This window comes from Ranitomeya imitator, chromosome 4 (assembly GCF_032444005.1).
Source record: "Ranitomeya imitator isolate aRanImi1 chromosome 4, aRanImi1.pri, whole genome shotgun sequence".
NCBI lineage: Eukaryota > Metazoa > Chordata > Amphibia > Anura > Dendrobatidae > Ranitomeya > Ranitomeya imitator.
In genome coordinates this window covers 720,339,247-720,355,391 of record NC_091285.1, presented here as the reverse complement: position 1 = coordinate 720,355,391, position 16,145 = coordinate 720,339,247, and the positions used below count along the sequence as shown (strand labels likewise).

The 16,145-nt window shown below is 45.7% G+C and overlaps 1 protein-coding gene across 2 annotated transcripts in view; it reads left to right on the top strand.

Moving 5' to 3' along the window:
• Window positions 1-15,928, top strand: part of SENP3 (SUMO specific peptidase 3) — a 45,080-nt gene extending 29,152 nt beyond the window's left edge. For both annotated transcript variants that reach the window (XM_069767577.1, XM_069767578.1), the window contains exons 7-11: window positions 331-408; window positions 1,840-1,977; window positions 15,034-15,117; window positions 15,191-15,241; window positions 15,326-15,928. In XM_069767577.1, coding sequence (XP_069623678.1) covers window positions 331-408; window positions 1,840-1,977; window positions 15,034-15,117; window positions 15,191-15,241; window positions 15,326-15,436 — 462 coding nt within the window. In that variant the 3' untranslated portion in view covers window positions 15,437-15,928. The remainder of the gene's footprint in view (window positions 1-330; window positions 409-1,839; window positions 1,978-15,033; window positions 15,118-15,190; window positions 15,242-15,325) is intronic.
• Window positions 15,929-16,145: the final 217 nt, after the last annotated feature.

Genomic DNA, 16,145 nt, shown 5'->3' with positions numbered 1-16,145 from the left:
CGCCCCCAGAGAATAGATGAGGAGATGGCAGGATGGGGCTGTGCTCTGTTCAGTGACTCCTGTCACGTCCCCTGCATCCGTAGAGCCGGACCCCTTCCCCCGCACTGTCATGTGGCCTTAGTTTCCGGCTATGTCCTGACACATGACTTCTGCCCTGCTGCTTAGTAGTGCCCTAGTGACCGCACACATACTGGAAGGAAGTTCTCCATGGTGGCCACATGTCCTGCCCCAGGTCAGGTGAAATGTCTTGTTTGGTGGGTAGAGTGGCCGCTTCTGCCAAGTTGCCTCCTCCACGTGGCACAAGCCCTCACACTTTTTCTTTTCTTTCAGGTTCACTTCTTCAACAGTTTTTTTTATGATAAATTGAGAACAAAAGGATATGATGGAGTTAAAAGGTGGACGAAGAACGTGAGTACGAGTGTCGTCCTCTGTGTGACCCCAGGTGGCGGCCATGCTCCTCCATCATGACATCATTGGCTTGTATTGCGCTGCGATGTAGTGGGGACACATGGGGAACGTTGGCCACGAGATGGGTGTCTTGGTAATAGTCCCCCAGCAGCCTCTCGCCTAAAGGGTTGTCTGGGTTCACAAATGTGAGGACGGGCGCATTCTGGGCAGAGACGTGAGGAACTTTCCAAGATCTGACTTGTGGTCGCGGCCTGTAAACTTGAGAAGATGAAGAGGTGCCACCTGCAGCATAAAGAAGTGGACATTTTTCCAAGATGGTGGCGAGACGTTTCCACATTCAGGATCACTTCCACCTGAACTGCAAGACCGTAATCCAGAGGTCAACTAATGGTAGAACATTCTTAATGGTGACGCGCTCGGCGGGAGAGGATGGAGACATGACATCCAGGCCTTCAGACTAGAGTAGGAGATGTTCAGGAAATGTAGACTTGCGTTACCAGGACATCGTATAGGGAGGCGAGCCGCCGGTGACATCACGTCCACCTGTAGCTGACGGACTTAAGATAGGTGCACCATGGCTGCCGATGGCACAGGCAGATGTGGCGTCACCAGGCCACTTACCTTCCCCTACTGAAGTGCGCGGTGCATGGTCTGAGTGACGTCCAGCACAAGGTTTGAGACCAGAATTGCTCCCGGTAATCGGTTACATGCGGATCAGGAACAGACTTTGCGGTAATGTTCTTGGCTCGGCGGCCTGTGCAGGTTTTCTGGACATTGAAGTCGTATGCTCTTTATCCTTTCACGTCAGGGACTGGATGTTGCTGTGTGGGCTGCCGTTCTCTTTACTGCCGGCGGTCCCGGTGTGCTGACTGTTACCGCTCTGAGAATGGCTGCTGCATAATTTCTTCCTCCGCGTCACCGCTGCCGCAGATCACATGGAGCTTCTGTGCTTTTATCTGGTCGGCCTCCTTAGAGCAGCGCCTAAAGGAGCGCAGAATATGGACTCTTCCTAATCCACGTTGTCCTCCTGGTGACGGATTCCGAGTCCATGGAGGGTGTGAGGCTCATACCGTGCCTTGACCCAGCTAGACTAGAGGCTTCTCATACAGTGGTGAGGTACAAAAATGAAGCTGCGCACCCGAGCAGACGAGGCCATGCCTGACTGTTTCCACTCTGTCCACTTGTCGTGGGAGGACTGTACAGTCCACTACATGGTGCTCTGGCATTGTACCTTCCCTCCCCCTTCAGCTGCGTTCTTGCTGCGTGCCCACTGCCCCCTCGGCTGCGTGCCTGCTCCCCGTTTTTCGGTTGCATGCCTGCTGCCGCCACCCCCTTTATTCGGCCACTAATTCCCCCAGTCTCAGCTGCGGGCCTGCCGCTCTCCTCCTTCGGCTGTGAGGGTCCGCTGTAACCTGCTCTCTTCTTTTCCAGGTGGATATATTCAGTAAGCGGCTGCTGCTGATTCCCATACACCTGGAGGTGCACTGGTCTCTGGTCTGTGTGGACGTCTCGAAGCTGACCATCACTTACTTTGATTCCCAGCGCACCCTGAACAGGCGCTGCCCCAAGGTGAGTCCCGTGGTCGTGCAGATCCGCTCCACGTATTCATCACATTCTCACTGGTTCTCGGTGTGACGCCCCAGAGGGTCAGACTCGTCCAGCGCAGCCCCTTAGGACACTGACAATCAAGGTGGACTGAGGGTAAAGCTGCTGCGACTAGGAGTACAGGACTACATGATTCAGACGGAACTTCTGGCAGAAGATTCCCTATATACATTGGTATAATGAGGCAGATGGAGACACTGTGGTCACCGTCTGACCTGTGATCTGGTGGTGTTGGTTTTTTAGGTGAGTATAAAAGCGCGGTCCGCCAATGTTTTTTTTTTTTCACCTCTGAAAAGGACACCGCTGAACAGAGGCCAGACTGAGTCCAGAGTAACTCTAGGGGTTTCATACGAATCACGTCACTCAGAGATTTAGATGGAAACCCCAAAGTAAGTGCTCAGCGTAGTGCGCAGGATAAATGTTAACGGAAATATAGGGGGCTTCCACGTTACTGGTAGCATAAAGTCTCTGGAAAAGCGAAATGGCTCCTCGCTTACCAAAAGAAATTCTGCGAATTCTCCGCTCCCAAATCCTAATGCTCCCTCCCTTCTGAGCCCCACAGTGTATCTAAACCACATATAGCGTCCACATGTTAGGCTGGTTCTCATCGCTACAGAAATGCCAAACTTACGGGTGCATGCCTCCAGAAGCGCAGGCTGGACTCTACAATGTGCTGGGCAATATTTATAGGCACTATAATGTACTGGGCACTACAACAGCAGATTTGTAATTTTCATGCATTGCTGCTCTCTTCTGGGAAACGCCCATGGAGTTTGGCTTAGTAGTACCGTACAGCCACATTTGGGGTATTTCCATGTTCAGCAGAAATAGTGGGACAGATTTTTGTGCCATTTTTACTCCTCTCCCCGTGTGAAAATGTAAAATATGTGGTTAAAACAAAATTTTAGTGGTAAAAATGTAGTTTTTTTCTTCACTGCCCAATTGTATAAAATTCTGTCACACCTGTGTAGTGTCAATATGATCACTGCAGCCCTAGCTGAATTCATCAAGAAGTGTAGTTTGTAAAATGGGGGTTTCAACTGTTCTCTCCAAATATGACTTTGGGTCTGCAGTCTGTTCCAGCTAGAATTTGAGCTCTTGGATTCTAATTAAGGCTCCTTCCATTCCAAGCTTTGCCGTGCGCCCAGACAGTAGTTTTCCCCCACATATGGGGTAGTGGCGTACTCAAGAAAAATTGCACAACAAATTGTATGTTCATTTTTTATTTTCTCCCTCGTTACTTCAATTACTGTGAAGCAGCTGAAGGGTTAATAAACTTATTGAATGTGGTTTTGAGCCCCTTGAGGGGTGCAGTTTGTAGAATAGTGTCACTTTTTAGTATTTTCTGTCACATTCTCTCCCCTCAGTCATTTCAAATGTGATGTGGTCCCTAAAAGAAAATAAATACAATTTTTGTAAATCTTGTTGGAAAAATCGCTGATAAACTTTTAACCCTTCTATCTTCCTAATAAAAAAACAACAATTCTTTCAAGTGACGCAGATGTGAAGTCCACATGTTGGAAATGTTATTTATTAACTATTTTGTGTGACATAAATGGTTTAAGTGCTTAAAATTGAAAGTCTGAAAACCGCAACACTCTTGAAATTTTGTAAAAATTATTTATTTTTTGCTTTTTTTTAATGAAAATATCGACATTTTACCACTAACATGAAGTACAATGTGTCCTGAAAAAACAGAATCAGTGGGATCTGGTGAAGCTCCAGAGTTATTAACTGTTATTAATTTGTGCCAGTCATTACACTGGTTACCCATCCACTCAAGAATCCAGTACAAAACTACTACCCTCATCCACAAAGCACTCCATGGCTCAGCACCACCCTACATCTCCTCTCTGGTCTCAGTCTACCACCCTACCCGTGCCCTCCGCTCCGCTGATGACCTCAGGTTAGCATCCTCAATAATCAGAACCTCCCACTCCCGTCTCCAAGACTTTACACGTGCTGCGCCGATTCTTTGGAATGCACTACCTAGGATAATACGATTAATCCCCAATCCCCACAGTTTTAAGCGTGCCCTAAAAACTCATTTGTTCAGACTGGCCTACCGCCTCAATGCATTAACCTAACGATCCCTGTGTGGCCTATATTAAAAAAAAAAAAAATTAATTAACTGGTTCATGCAGCTTTACATGAACACCCAAGCCTTACACTATGGCTGGTCCGAATAACTATAGCAATTGTTACCATCCACCTCTCGTGTCTCCCCTTTTCCTCATAGTTTGTAAGCTTACGAGCAGGGCCCTCACTCCTCTTGGTATCTGTTTTGAACTGTATTTCTGTTATGCTGTAATGTCTATTGTATGTACAAGTCCCCTCTATAATTTGTAAAGCGCTGCGGAATATGTTGGCGCTATATAAATAAAAATTATTATATTATTATTATTATTATTAACTCCTGAAGTGACGGTGGTCAGAATTGGAGAATTTGTCCTGGTCAGGGAAGTGAAAACTGGCTCTGGGGTGACGGGGTTAAAAGGACTACAACATAATGAAAAGTAAAAAAATAAAAAAAAATATGAAAAACAAGTTTGACTCACCCCCTAATATTCCTATTGAAAATAAAGACATTAAAAAAATCCCCTGTATCTGCACATCTGTGGGTCACTTACATCGGTGAACGGCAAGAGCAAAACTCCTCACAGCCCCATAGACCGAAGATCGAAAACGTTCTGGGTCTTGGAAAAGCGCATTATATGATCACCACTTACAAAAAAACAAAACAAAACTTTGCCTCTCGGTAACCGCACGGACCTAGAGAATCCGATCTCTGTGTCGCCGGTCAATGGTGGGCTGAAAGCTGGAAGAAAATTAATGGTTTCTGTGGCCTTTACAATAAGTGGGGACACGTACAGACAATAAATCTATTGCAGAGTAACTCAGATCATCAGTTACAGCAGGAGCGAGGGTTCCGATCACACTACAGTCTATAAGGAAATGGGGGGACACGAGGTAGAACGTTCCTTCATGTACAGTAATGGGGGGACACGAGGTAGAACGTTCCTTCATGTACAGTCCGGCCATCCGTATAGTAGGGGGAGTCGCACAACGCTGCATGATCCGGTCATCAGCCGGTGTCTAAGAGCGATCACCAAGTGCCATTGGTACATGGAGGTTGTGGAGGCAGATGATGGGGAGCAGGGGATAGTTAGATTAGTGAGGCGATAGGCCTGTCAAAAGAAGTGTGTTATTAAGGTTCGCTTAAAAACGTAGGTTCTAGATATTAGATGAGACAGGGTAGTGTATTCCAGAAAACTGGCGAAGCACAAAAGAAATCTTGGAGACGGATATGCAAGGTTCAGATTATAGAGGATGCTAGTTTTAGATCATTTGTAGAATGGAGCGCACGGGTAGGTGGGAGACAGAGATGAGGAAATGTACGGTGGTGCAACACTGGAGAGGACGGATAGATGGCAGACAGATGAGCAGATGTAGGGTGGTGCAGCACTGTGGAGAGGACGGATAGATGGTAGACATGAGGAGCAGATGTAGGGTGGTGCAGCACTGGAGAGGACGGGTAGGTGGTAGACAGATGAGATGTAGGGTGGTGTAGCACTGTGGAGAGGACGGATAGATGGTAGACAGATGAGCAGATGTAGGGTGGTGCAGCACTGTGGAGAGGACGGATATAGTATACAGATGAGCAGATGTAGGGTGCTGCTGCACTGTGAAGAGGATAGATGGTAGACAGATGAGATGTAGGGTGGTGCAGCACTGTGGAGAGGACGGATAGATGGTAGACAGATGAGCAGATGTAGGGTGGTGCAGCACTGTGGAGAGGACGGATATAGTATACAGATGAGCAGATGTAGGGTGGTGCTGCACTGTGAAGAGGATAGATGGTAGACAGATGAGATGTAGGGTGGTGCAGCACTGTGGAGAGGATGGATAGATGGTAGACAGATGAGCAGATGTAGAGTGGTGCAGCACTGTTGAGTAGACAGATGGCAGACAGATGAGCAGATGTAGGGTGGTGCAGCACTGTGGAGAGGACGGATAGATGGTAGACAGATGAGCAGATGTAGGGTGGTGCAGCACTGTGGAGAGGATGGATAGATGGTAGACAGATGAGCAGATGTAGAGTGGTGCAGCACTGTGGAGAGGACGGATATAGTATACAGATGAGCAGATGTAGGGTGCTGCTGCACTGTGAAGAGGATAGATGGTAGACAGATGAGATGTAGGGTGGTGCAGCACTGTGGAGAGGACGGATAGATGGTAGACAGATGAGCAGATGTAGGGTGGTGCAGCACTGTGAAGAGGATAGATGGTAGACAGATGAGCAGATGTAGGGTGGTGTAGCACTGTGGAGAGGATGGATAGATGGTAGACAGATGAGCAGATGTAGAGGGGTGCAGCACTGTGGAGAGGATGGATATAGTATACAGATGAGCAGATGCAGGGTGCTGCTGCACTGTGAAGAGGATAGATGGTAGACAGATGAGGAGCAGATGTAGGGTGGTGCAGCACTGTGGAGAGGACAGATAGATGGTAGACAGATGAGCAGATGTAGAGTGGTGCAGCACTGTGGAGAGGACGGATATAGTATACAGGTGAGCAGATGTAGGGTGCTGCTGCACTGTGAAGAGGATAGATGGTAGACAGATGAGATGTAGGGTGGTGCAGCACTGTGGAGAGGACGGATAGATGGTAGACAGATGAGCAGATGTAGGGTGGTGTAGCATTGTGGAGAGGACGGATAGATGGTAGACAGATGAGCAGATGTAGAGGGGTGCAGCACTGTGGAGAGGATGGATAGATGGTAGACAGATTAGCAGATGTAGGGTGGTGTAGCACTGTGGAGAGGATGGATAGATGGTAGACAGATGAGCAGATGTAGGGTGGTGTAGCACTGTGGAGAGGACGGATAGATGGTAGACAGATGAGCAGATGTAGGGTGGTGTAGCACTGTGGAGAGGACGGATAGATGGTAGACAGATGAGCAGATGTAGAGGGGTGTAGCACTGTGGAGAGGATGGATAGATGGTAGACAGATGAGCAGATGTAGGGTGGTGTAGCACTGTGGAGAGGATGGATAGATGGTAGACAGATGAGCAGATGTAGGGTGGTGTAGCACTGTGAAGAGGATAGATGGTAGACAGATGAGCAGATGTAGAGTGGTGCAGCACTGTGGAGAGGACGGATAGATGGTAGACAGATGAGCAGATGTAGGGTGGTGTAGCACTGTGGAGAGGACGGATAGATGGTAGACAGATGAGATGTAGGGTGGTGCAGCACTGTGGAGAGGATGGATAGATGGTAGACAGATGAGCAGATGTAGGGTGGTGCAGCACTGTGAAGAGGATAGATGGTAGACAGATGAGCAGATGTAGAGTGGTGCAGCACTGTGGAGAGGACGGATAGATGGTAGACAGATGAGCAGATGTAGGGTGGTGTAGCACTGTGGAGAGGACGGATATAGTATACAGATGAGCAGATGTAGGGTGCTGCTGCACTGTGAAGAGGATAGATGGTAGACAGATGAGATGTAGGGTGGTGCAGCACTGTGGAGAGGATAGATGGTATTCAGAGATGAGATTTAGGGTGCTGCTGCACTGTGGAGAGGACGGATAGATGGTAGTCAGAGATGAGATTTAGGGTGGTGCTGACGCTGCTAGTCAGAAATACGACCCTGGCTGTCGCATTCAGGACGGATTGGAGTGGAGAAAGTTTGGCAAGGAGACCGATCAGTAGAGAGTTGCAGTAGTCCAGACAAGAATAAATAACAGTGACAGAGTTTTAGCAGTTTCAAAAGTGAGAAAAGGTCGGATTGTGGAGAAGTTTTTACGATGCAGGTGACATCAGCGATTTATTGGCTATAGGGAATAAAGAAAAGTTCTGTGTCCAAATAAACTGCGGAATTGGGCTTTTTTCCCGCTGTTTTGATGCACTTAGAGAACCTGTCCCTCCGGGATGTGAATGACCTTTTACTATGGCCACACAGGTGCTCCCTGTCTGCCTCGTATCTGCCGCCTTGTTGTAGAGAAATCCTATTTTATTTCTGTAATGATTTTTTCCAGACTCTGGGATGGGCCGTGTCTGGAGGAAATCTGCCTTCTGTCTTCATTATCGTACCGCACTGCTCCTAGAAGTGTCGCCTTGCCCTGTGCGGTGCAGTTGTGGTGCCGGTATCCTGCACTTTTGGAATTATTCTGCGTGTTGCACAGTCTGACATTGGGAGGACCTTGCTGGAACGTCTCCTTCTGGGAAGGTTAATGGTCATGAATGTTCTCCACTTGTGAGTAAACTTGCTCACTGTAGATGGACTACATTATGGTTATTTGGAAAAGGATTTCAGACTGATGTGCAGCAATAATTGGTTCTCGCAGATCACTGCTGATGTCTTTCCCCTGAACATTGTGGTAATACACACATTAACGCTCCAGACCAGCAAACTTACAAAACTTCTGCTTTTATAGGGCTGTTCACACTTACTGATGGATCAGTAATTATCAAGGGCATTTGCGTAACAGCCCCAACTACTTTCCCTATGAAGCAGTAAAGGTGTATTTATATTTTTCTCACACTTCTGCATCTTGGCCTAGCTTTTGGTAAATGATGATACTAACTTGTGATGTCTGTCATCAAAATGTTGTATCTACCTTTTTTAACACCAAGAGGCCATTTTTTTTATGTGACCTGATGTGTAAAACACAAAATAATATTGCCATTTTGTTTTTTCATGATTGCCGGCTTTTTATTAGAGGGGCTCCCTTTACTCTCTGCTTCTGCATGTTGGTTCGGGCTTCCATGGTCTCGTCAATAAATGCCATCCCCATGCCTAACATCACACTCGCACACCCCAACAATCCTGGCCTAATGGAATCCGTCTGTAGTCTGTTATTTTCTGTGGTTCTGCTCCCCTGGAGGTACACGTGTACTGTCTGGTGGTGACTCTGCCCATCTGTCCCTCGGGGCCTATTTTTGTCCTGCTCCATGGGATAGCCATTCCAAACATGCCAGCCTTTAGTGCTGGGTGCGTTTCTCAAACATTGGAGGGAAACATTTCTTCCAATTTAACTTTCTGGAACTTTTAGTTTCTGCCTGATGAAAGTCCAGGTCTAGTTGGGTGACGTTATGATGTTCTCCTGCCTGAATCCTCAAGGCTGAACCCACGGTTGAATATTGATGACGGAACTGGCCAAGATCTCATCATGGGCCACATTTTGGCATCAGCAGAGGCAGGGCTCTGGAGTCAGTCCATTTTGGTGGAGTTGGAGTCCATATAAAATGAACTGACTCCGATTCCTAAAATCTACTATATAAAGCTGAATGTGTGTGTGTGTGTGTGTGTGTGTGTGTGTGTGTGTGTGTGTATATATATGTCCGGGATTGGCATCTGCACTGTCACAGCTACAGCCACAAAATTTTGCACAGTCACACGTCTGGACCCTGAGAGCATCATAGGCTACGTTGTGAGGTGAAATTTTAACCCCGCGCTTTCCAATTCACCAAACAATTTTGCCCCTATCTACATAATGGGGAAAAAGTGAAATGAAAAGTGTTGGAGGCAAATTGACAGCTGCCAGATGTGAACAAGGGGGACTTAAAGAATGAGAGCGATGGCGCCAAAGAGTATATACCGTACAGTTGCTAAGGTGGGGCCCCGACATGGGATACTCACCACACACGGGGATATGAACACACACACAAAATGCGTCACACACTACCACGTGCTTGAACACATATACCACCCTCAGCACACATTTCACCACACATACACCAACCTCGCCACATAAGTCGAAACACAAAAGTCGCCGCTCAAAACTCACCACGCGCAAAACTCGCCACATGCAAAAACTAGGCTCACGCAAAACTCGCCACAAGTGCAAAACTCACCTCATGGAAAACTCGCCACACGCAAAACTTGCACACGCGGAAAAATTGCCACATGCACAAAATTTGCAACACATGCAAAAGTTGCCTCACACAAAACTTGCACATAGACATAAAACTCACCACGTGCAAAACTCGCCATGCGCAAAACTTGCTGCACACAACTTGCTACACTACCCTGTCACATGCAACTCGACACACAAAAAGTTGCTACACGCATGTTGCCACACAAAACTCATCTCACAAAAGTCGCTACATGCATGTCGCCACACACAACTCAACACACACAACTTGACAGACGAAACTCGCCCTAAAACACACACAAGTCTGGTATTAGCCTTCAAAAATAAAAATCTGATTAATAAGCAGACAAACTACAAGAGCAACAAATGTACCATATAGGAAATACGGCAGCTGTCACACATAATAGACAGGTCATGTGACTATGTGTGAGCTAATATATACTGCCAGGGGGAGGGCTTCCTGTTGGCTGGGGATTTATCAGGCTGCCAATTTAGCTTACAAATACTGAGGTAAAAATACTGAGCAAATAACGTGTGAACAAGGTCTAATACAGGAGGAGATGACACACAGGTATATACTATATACAGGAGGAGATGACACACAGATATATACTATATACAGGAGAGATGACACACAGGTATATACTATATAGAGGAGGAGATGACATACAGGTATAAACTATATACAGGAGGAGATGACACACAGGTATATACTATATACAGGAGCAGATGACCTACAGGTATATACTATATACAGGAGGAGATGACATACAGGTATATGCTATATATAGAAGATGACATACAGGTATATACTATATACAGGAGGAGATGACACACAGATATAAACTATATACAGGGGAGATGACACACAGGTATATACTATATACAGGAGGAGATGACATACAGGTATATACTATATATAGAAGGAGATGACATACAGGTAATACTATATATAGGAGGAGAGGACATACAGGTATATACTATATATAGGAGGAGATGACATACAGGTATATACTATATACAGGGGAGATGACACAACAGGTATATACTATATACAGGAGATGACATACAGGTGTATACTATATATAAGGGAGATGACAAACATGTATATACTGAGGTGAAAATGAGAGGTGTGATGTGAAAATGAAAAGGTGTGAGTGCAAAATGAGAGGAGTGAGGGAAAATAGTGTAGTGATCGGAAAATGACAGATGTGAGGTCGAAATGACAAGTGTTAGGCGGGAATGAGGAGTGAGGGAGAAAATGAGGTGTGAGGGAGAAAATTAAAGATGTGATTGGGAAAATGAGAGGAGTGATGGGAAAATAAGAGAAGTGAGGTGCTATAACTAACCACAGATATTTACTATGCCCAGGCAACGCCGGGCTCTTCAGCTAGTCTAATATATAAAGCTGAATGTGTGTGTATGTCCGGGATTGGCATCTGAACCGTAGCAGCTACAGCCACAAAATTTAGCACAGTCACACGTCTGGACCCCGAGAGCGTCATAGGCTATGTTGTGAGGTGAAATTTTAACCCTGCGCTTTCCAATTCACCAAACAATTTTGCCCCTATCTACATAATGGGGAAAAAGTGAATTGAAAAGTGTTGGAGGCAAATTGACAGCTGCCAGATGTGAACAAGGGGGACTTAAAGAGTGAGAGCGATGGCGCCAAAGAGTATATACCGTACAGTTGCTAAGGTGGGGCCTCGACATGGGATACTCACCACACACGGGGATATGAACACACACACAAAATGCGCCACACACTACCACGTGCTTGAACACATATACCACCCTCAGCACACATTTCACCACACATACACCAACCTCGCCACATAAAAGTCGAAACACAAAAGTCGCCGCTCAAAACTCGCCACGCGCAAAACTCGCCACATGCAAAACGAGGCTCACGCAAAACTTGCACCCGCGGAAAAATTGCCACATGCACAAAAGTTGCAACACATGCAAAAGTTGTCTCAAACAAAACTTGCACATACTCAAAAGGCACCACACCAAACTCGCCACGCGCAAAACTCGCCATGCACAAAACTTGCTGCACACAACTTGCTACACTAACCTGTCACATGCAACTCGACACACAAAAAGTTGCTACACGCATGTCGCCACACAAAACTCATCTCACAAAAGTCGCCACATGCATGTCGCCACACGCAACTCAACACACACAACTTGACAAACGAAACTCGCCCTAAAACACACACAAGTCTGGTATTATCCTTCAAAAATAAAAATCTGATTAATAAGCAGACCAACTACAAGAGCAACAAATGTACCATATAGGAAATACACCAGCTGTCAGTCACATGACCTGTCTATTATGTGTATGTGTGAGCTAATATATACTGCCAGGGGGAGGGCTTCCTGTTGGCTGGGGATTTATCAGGCTGCCAATTTAGCTTACAAATACTGAGGTAAAAATACTGACCAAATAACGAGTGAACGAGGTCTAATACAGGAGGAGATGGCATACAGATATATATTATGTACAGGGGAGATAACACACAGGTATATACTATATACAGGAGAGATGACACAGGTATATACTATATACAGGAGGAGATGACATACAGGTACATACTATATACAGGAGGAGATGACATACAGGTATATACTATATACAACAGGAGATGACACACAGGTATATACTATATACAGGAGCAGATGACCTACAGGTATATACTATATACAGGAGGAGATGACATACAGGTATATACTATATACAGGAGGAGATGACACACAGATATATACTATATACAGGGGAGATGACACACAGGTATATACTATATACATGAGGAGATGACATACAGGTATATACTAGATATAGGAGGAGATGACATACAGGTATATACTATATAAAGGGGAGACAACACACAGCAGGTATATACTATATACAGGAGATGACATACAGGTGTATACTATATATAAGGGAGATGACAAACATGTATATACTGAGGTGAAAATGAGAGGTGTGATGTGAAAATGAAAAGTTGTGAGTGCAAAATGAGAGGACTGAGGGAAAATAGTGGAGTGATCGGAAAATGACAGATGTGAGGTCGAAATGACAAGTGTTAGGGGGAATGAGAGGTGTGAGGGAGAAAATGAGAGATGTGAGGGGGAAAATGAAAGATGTGATGGGGAAAATGAGAGGTGTGATGGGAAAATAAGAGAAGTGAGGTGCTATAACTAAACACAGATATTTACTATGCCCAGGCAACGCCGGGCTCTTCAGCTAGTATATGATAAATTGGGTTCAGTGCAGGATGTGCTGTAAATGTTTCCATCAGAATTTGGGAAAGTTCTGAAATCTCCTATAAATGTCTGTTCTGTTCCTGATCTCGGCTTCAAATGGAGATGAATCTGTGCTGCACTTTATGTCCATGTCAGTAGTGACCAGTGCTGCGTAGTCGGGGTCTTGGAAATAGAGGAGTCAGAGGTTTGGCTTATCGACTTCAGAGTCCTGAGCATAGGACCTCATTCTGGGAATAGAGAACTGGATGTCTTCAATGGAGAACATCTGGACTCAGAAGAGTGTCCCCTTGTATCTGGATGTCGTTAGACACCTATGTGCCCACTAGACCTGATGGTTTCCAGAGTCTACCACTAACTCGCCCAGTTTGTGGTTTGGACATTGAACAATTTTGCTGACTTGCATATTAATCGTTCATTTTCTGCTGGTGCAAAAAAAAAATCGTCATCTTCCCACCATTCATTTTTATTAATGCTGCGCTTTATACTTAACCTAAAGATGCTAAATCTGGGGCTTGGCCTTTACTCCATCAGAGAGACAAGTCTCCACCATCTGTTTTTACTCTCTCTCAACCACTTGCACATTTCTTCAAAATATAGGCCGATCAACCTCTTGATGTATATTCTTTCTTGGAAGGTACCTTTTTATTGATGGAGGTAACGGTTATCTTTCCATTCTCATTTTCAAACGCCTCAATAGTAGTGAGGAGCCGATATGCCGACATTCGTATTCGGCAGATTGGCTCAAATTCCACCCAGAAATTTGATTCACGTCGAAATCTGTGGGGCTCTCAGTGCGGAATAAACGAAAGGTCAAAATATACTGTATTGTACTTCTGCCTCTCACCTTCCCAAGGGTTGTCCTTATTATCTAGACGTGGATGGACCTCTTCACGTCTTCCTCGCTCAGATATCTTTCTAGGACCTTCACTCTCTTCATCATCCTGGACAGTCCTGTTGGCAACTGGTCACTCCACAAGCTGTGGGAGATTCTCCGTCTGTTGCCCTCTGCGCTTCCTGTGTGTAAGGCCACTACCAGGCGTATGTTTCTCTACGGTGCATCATTACAAGCTTCCTTTGAAAGCAAATTCCTACAGTAGATGAGTCAAGCAGTTGCAGTACGTTTTCTGTTCTCTTCCCTGGGGACCACCAGTGGTGACCTCAGTGATGTCCTCAAGTCATTACTACACTACACACTGATTGTGTGAGGTATCTGGGAAGGTTGTCCCCGTAGCGGCAAAGGATCACGAAGGTGCATTTCCTCCTTGTTTTAGGCCATTGCCAGCTGTTTGTTATATTAAAAAAAAAAAAGTAAATATCTCTGATGTTGGAGAGGTTCTGTAATCGTCTAGGGCTGACGTTAAAGGTTCCTCTCCTAGGTTTCCTTGCATTTTGTGCCATCATTTAGTTTATATAGCGCCAACATATATTGGAGCACATAATTTATAGGGTACTGGTAAAACTAGCATCAGAAGTACATCATAATTCAGATAAGAGGAGTCGGGCCCGGTGCACACGAGCTCGCAGTCTATAAGAAAATAGGGGCGGCACAAAGTGCTGTAGCGTATGGTCCGTAACCGATCAGCAGCCGCGACCTGTGTATGTCCAGATACTGAGGGCATGGATAGCACGACAACAGAGGAACATGTAAGATGGGAGAACCGAGCTGTTAGGATTAGAAATCTAACACTCAGGCCTAAAAATTAGAGCAGGCTTAAAACTGTGGACACTGCCTTGTGGGCACAGGTGTAGTATTGCGTAAAAACTTGGTCACCAAATCACAGATCGTCCATCTTGCAACGTTTCTTTCTTGCCCTCAGAGGTCCTTCAGAAAATAATATCCCTGCACCCAATAACAAAGTGTCTCCTTTAACAGCACATAGCCAAATATCTCCAGGCTGAAGCGATAAAGAAGGAGAGGCCGGAGTTTGAGAGCGACTGGAAGGGATACTTCAAAATGGTAGGTGCCGGAGTCCGCTCTGCCGGCAGTGGAGCGCGGCGGGCTTGTGCTTATTGTTGTTCTTGCATTTCAGAATGTGGCGCGTCAGAATAACGACAGTGACTGCGGGGCGTTTGTGCTGCAGGTGAGACTCCTCCACTCCTCGAGTTCTGACCGTGCTCCTCTGCAGCGAGGATGGATGACGTTACCCCTGTTCTCTCTCCAACAGTACTGCAAGTTCCTCGCCTTGGAGCTCCCCTTTACATTCGGGCAGCAGGATATGCCAAAACTGCGGCGCCAGATGTATAAGGAGCTGTGTCACTGCAGGCTGACAATGTGAAAGGAGCCGTCGGGTGCGGCGTCTGGACTGAGCCAGGATCAGTATCCGAGGGTCTCCGCGATGTGTAACTGCCCACTCCATGTCTGCGTTGGAGAACGTCGTCACCTGCGGCCCTCACAGGCTCAAATTGGAGCTTTCAGTTGTAAATTGCTTTGTGGAGTCCAGAAGTTTTGTTTTGTTTTTTTTTTATTAAAGAAAAAAAGAAGAAAAAAAAAAAAAGAAACCGCCGTTCTAAGGTCTATCCCAACCCCCGTTCCTCCTCCCTTTGTCCCCACAGTCTGTCCGTGTCTGCATCCGACCCCGCATTCTCACCCTTATAAAAGCAGCAGCCCATCTTTGTGTCTCTACTTTTTTTTTTTTCTTTTCTCTTTTTTGTATTTTTTTCTTATTTAACTGTTTCTGGGGGAAAAAAATTTGTAGTTTTTTTTGTTTTGTTTTTTTTTGTCAGAAAACAGAAATTAAAAAAATGAATTAAAAGTTCTATAGAAAATCTGTCGTATGGCTGGTCAGTTTCTACTCCAAGGGACTTTTAGTTTTCTATCTGCTGAGCGTGGTGACATGAGGGGATGCTATGGTTATTATATAGGGTGTACAGGGTGGGCCCATGCTTTACCCTTACGTAGTCCTCTTTGTAGAAACTGTCTAAAAGATTTAGCCAGGATATGGAACCTTGAGATACTAATGTCCTAGCTCATAAAGGCTCACAGTA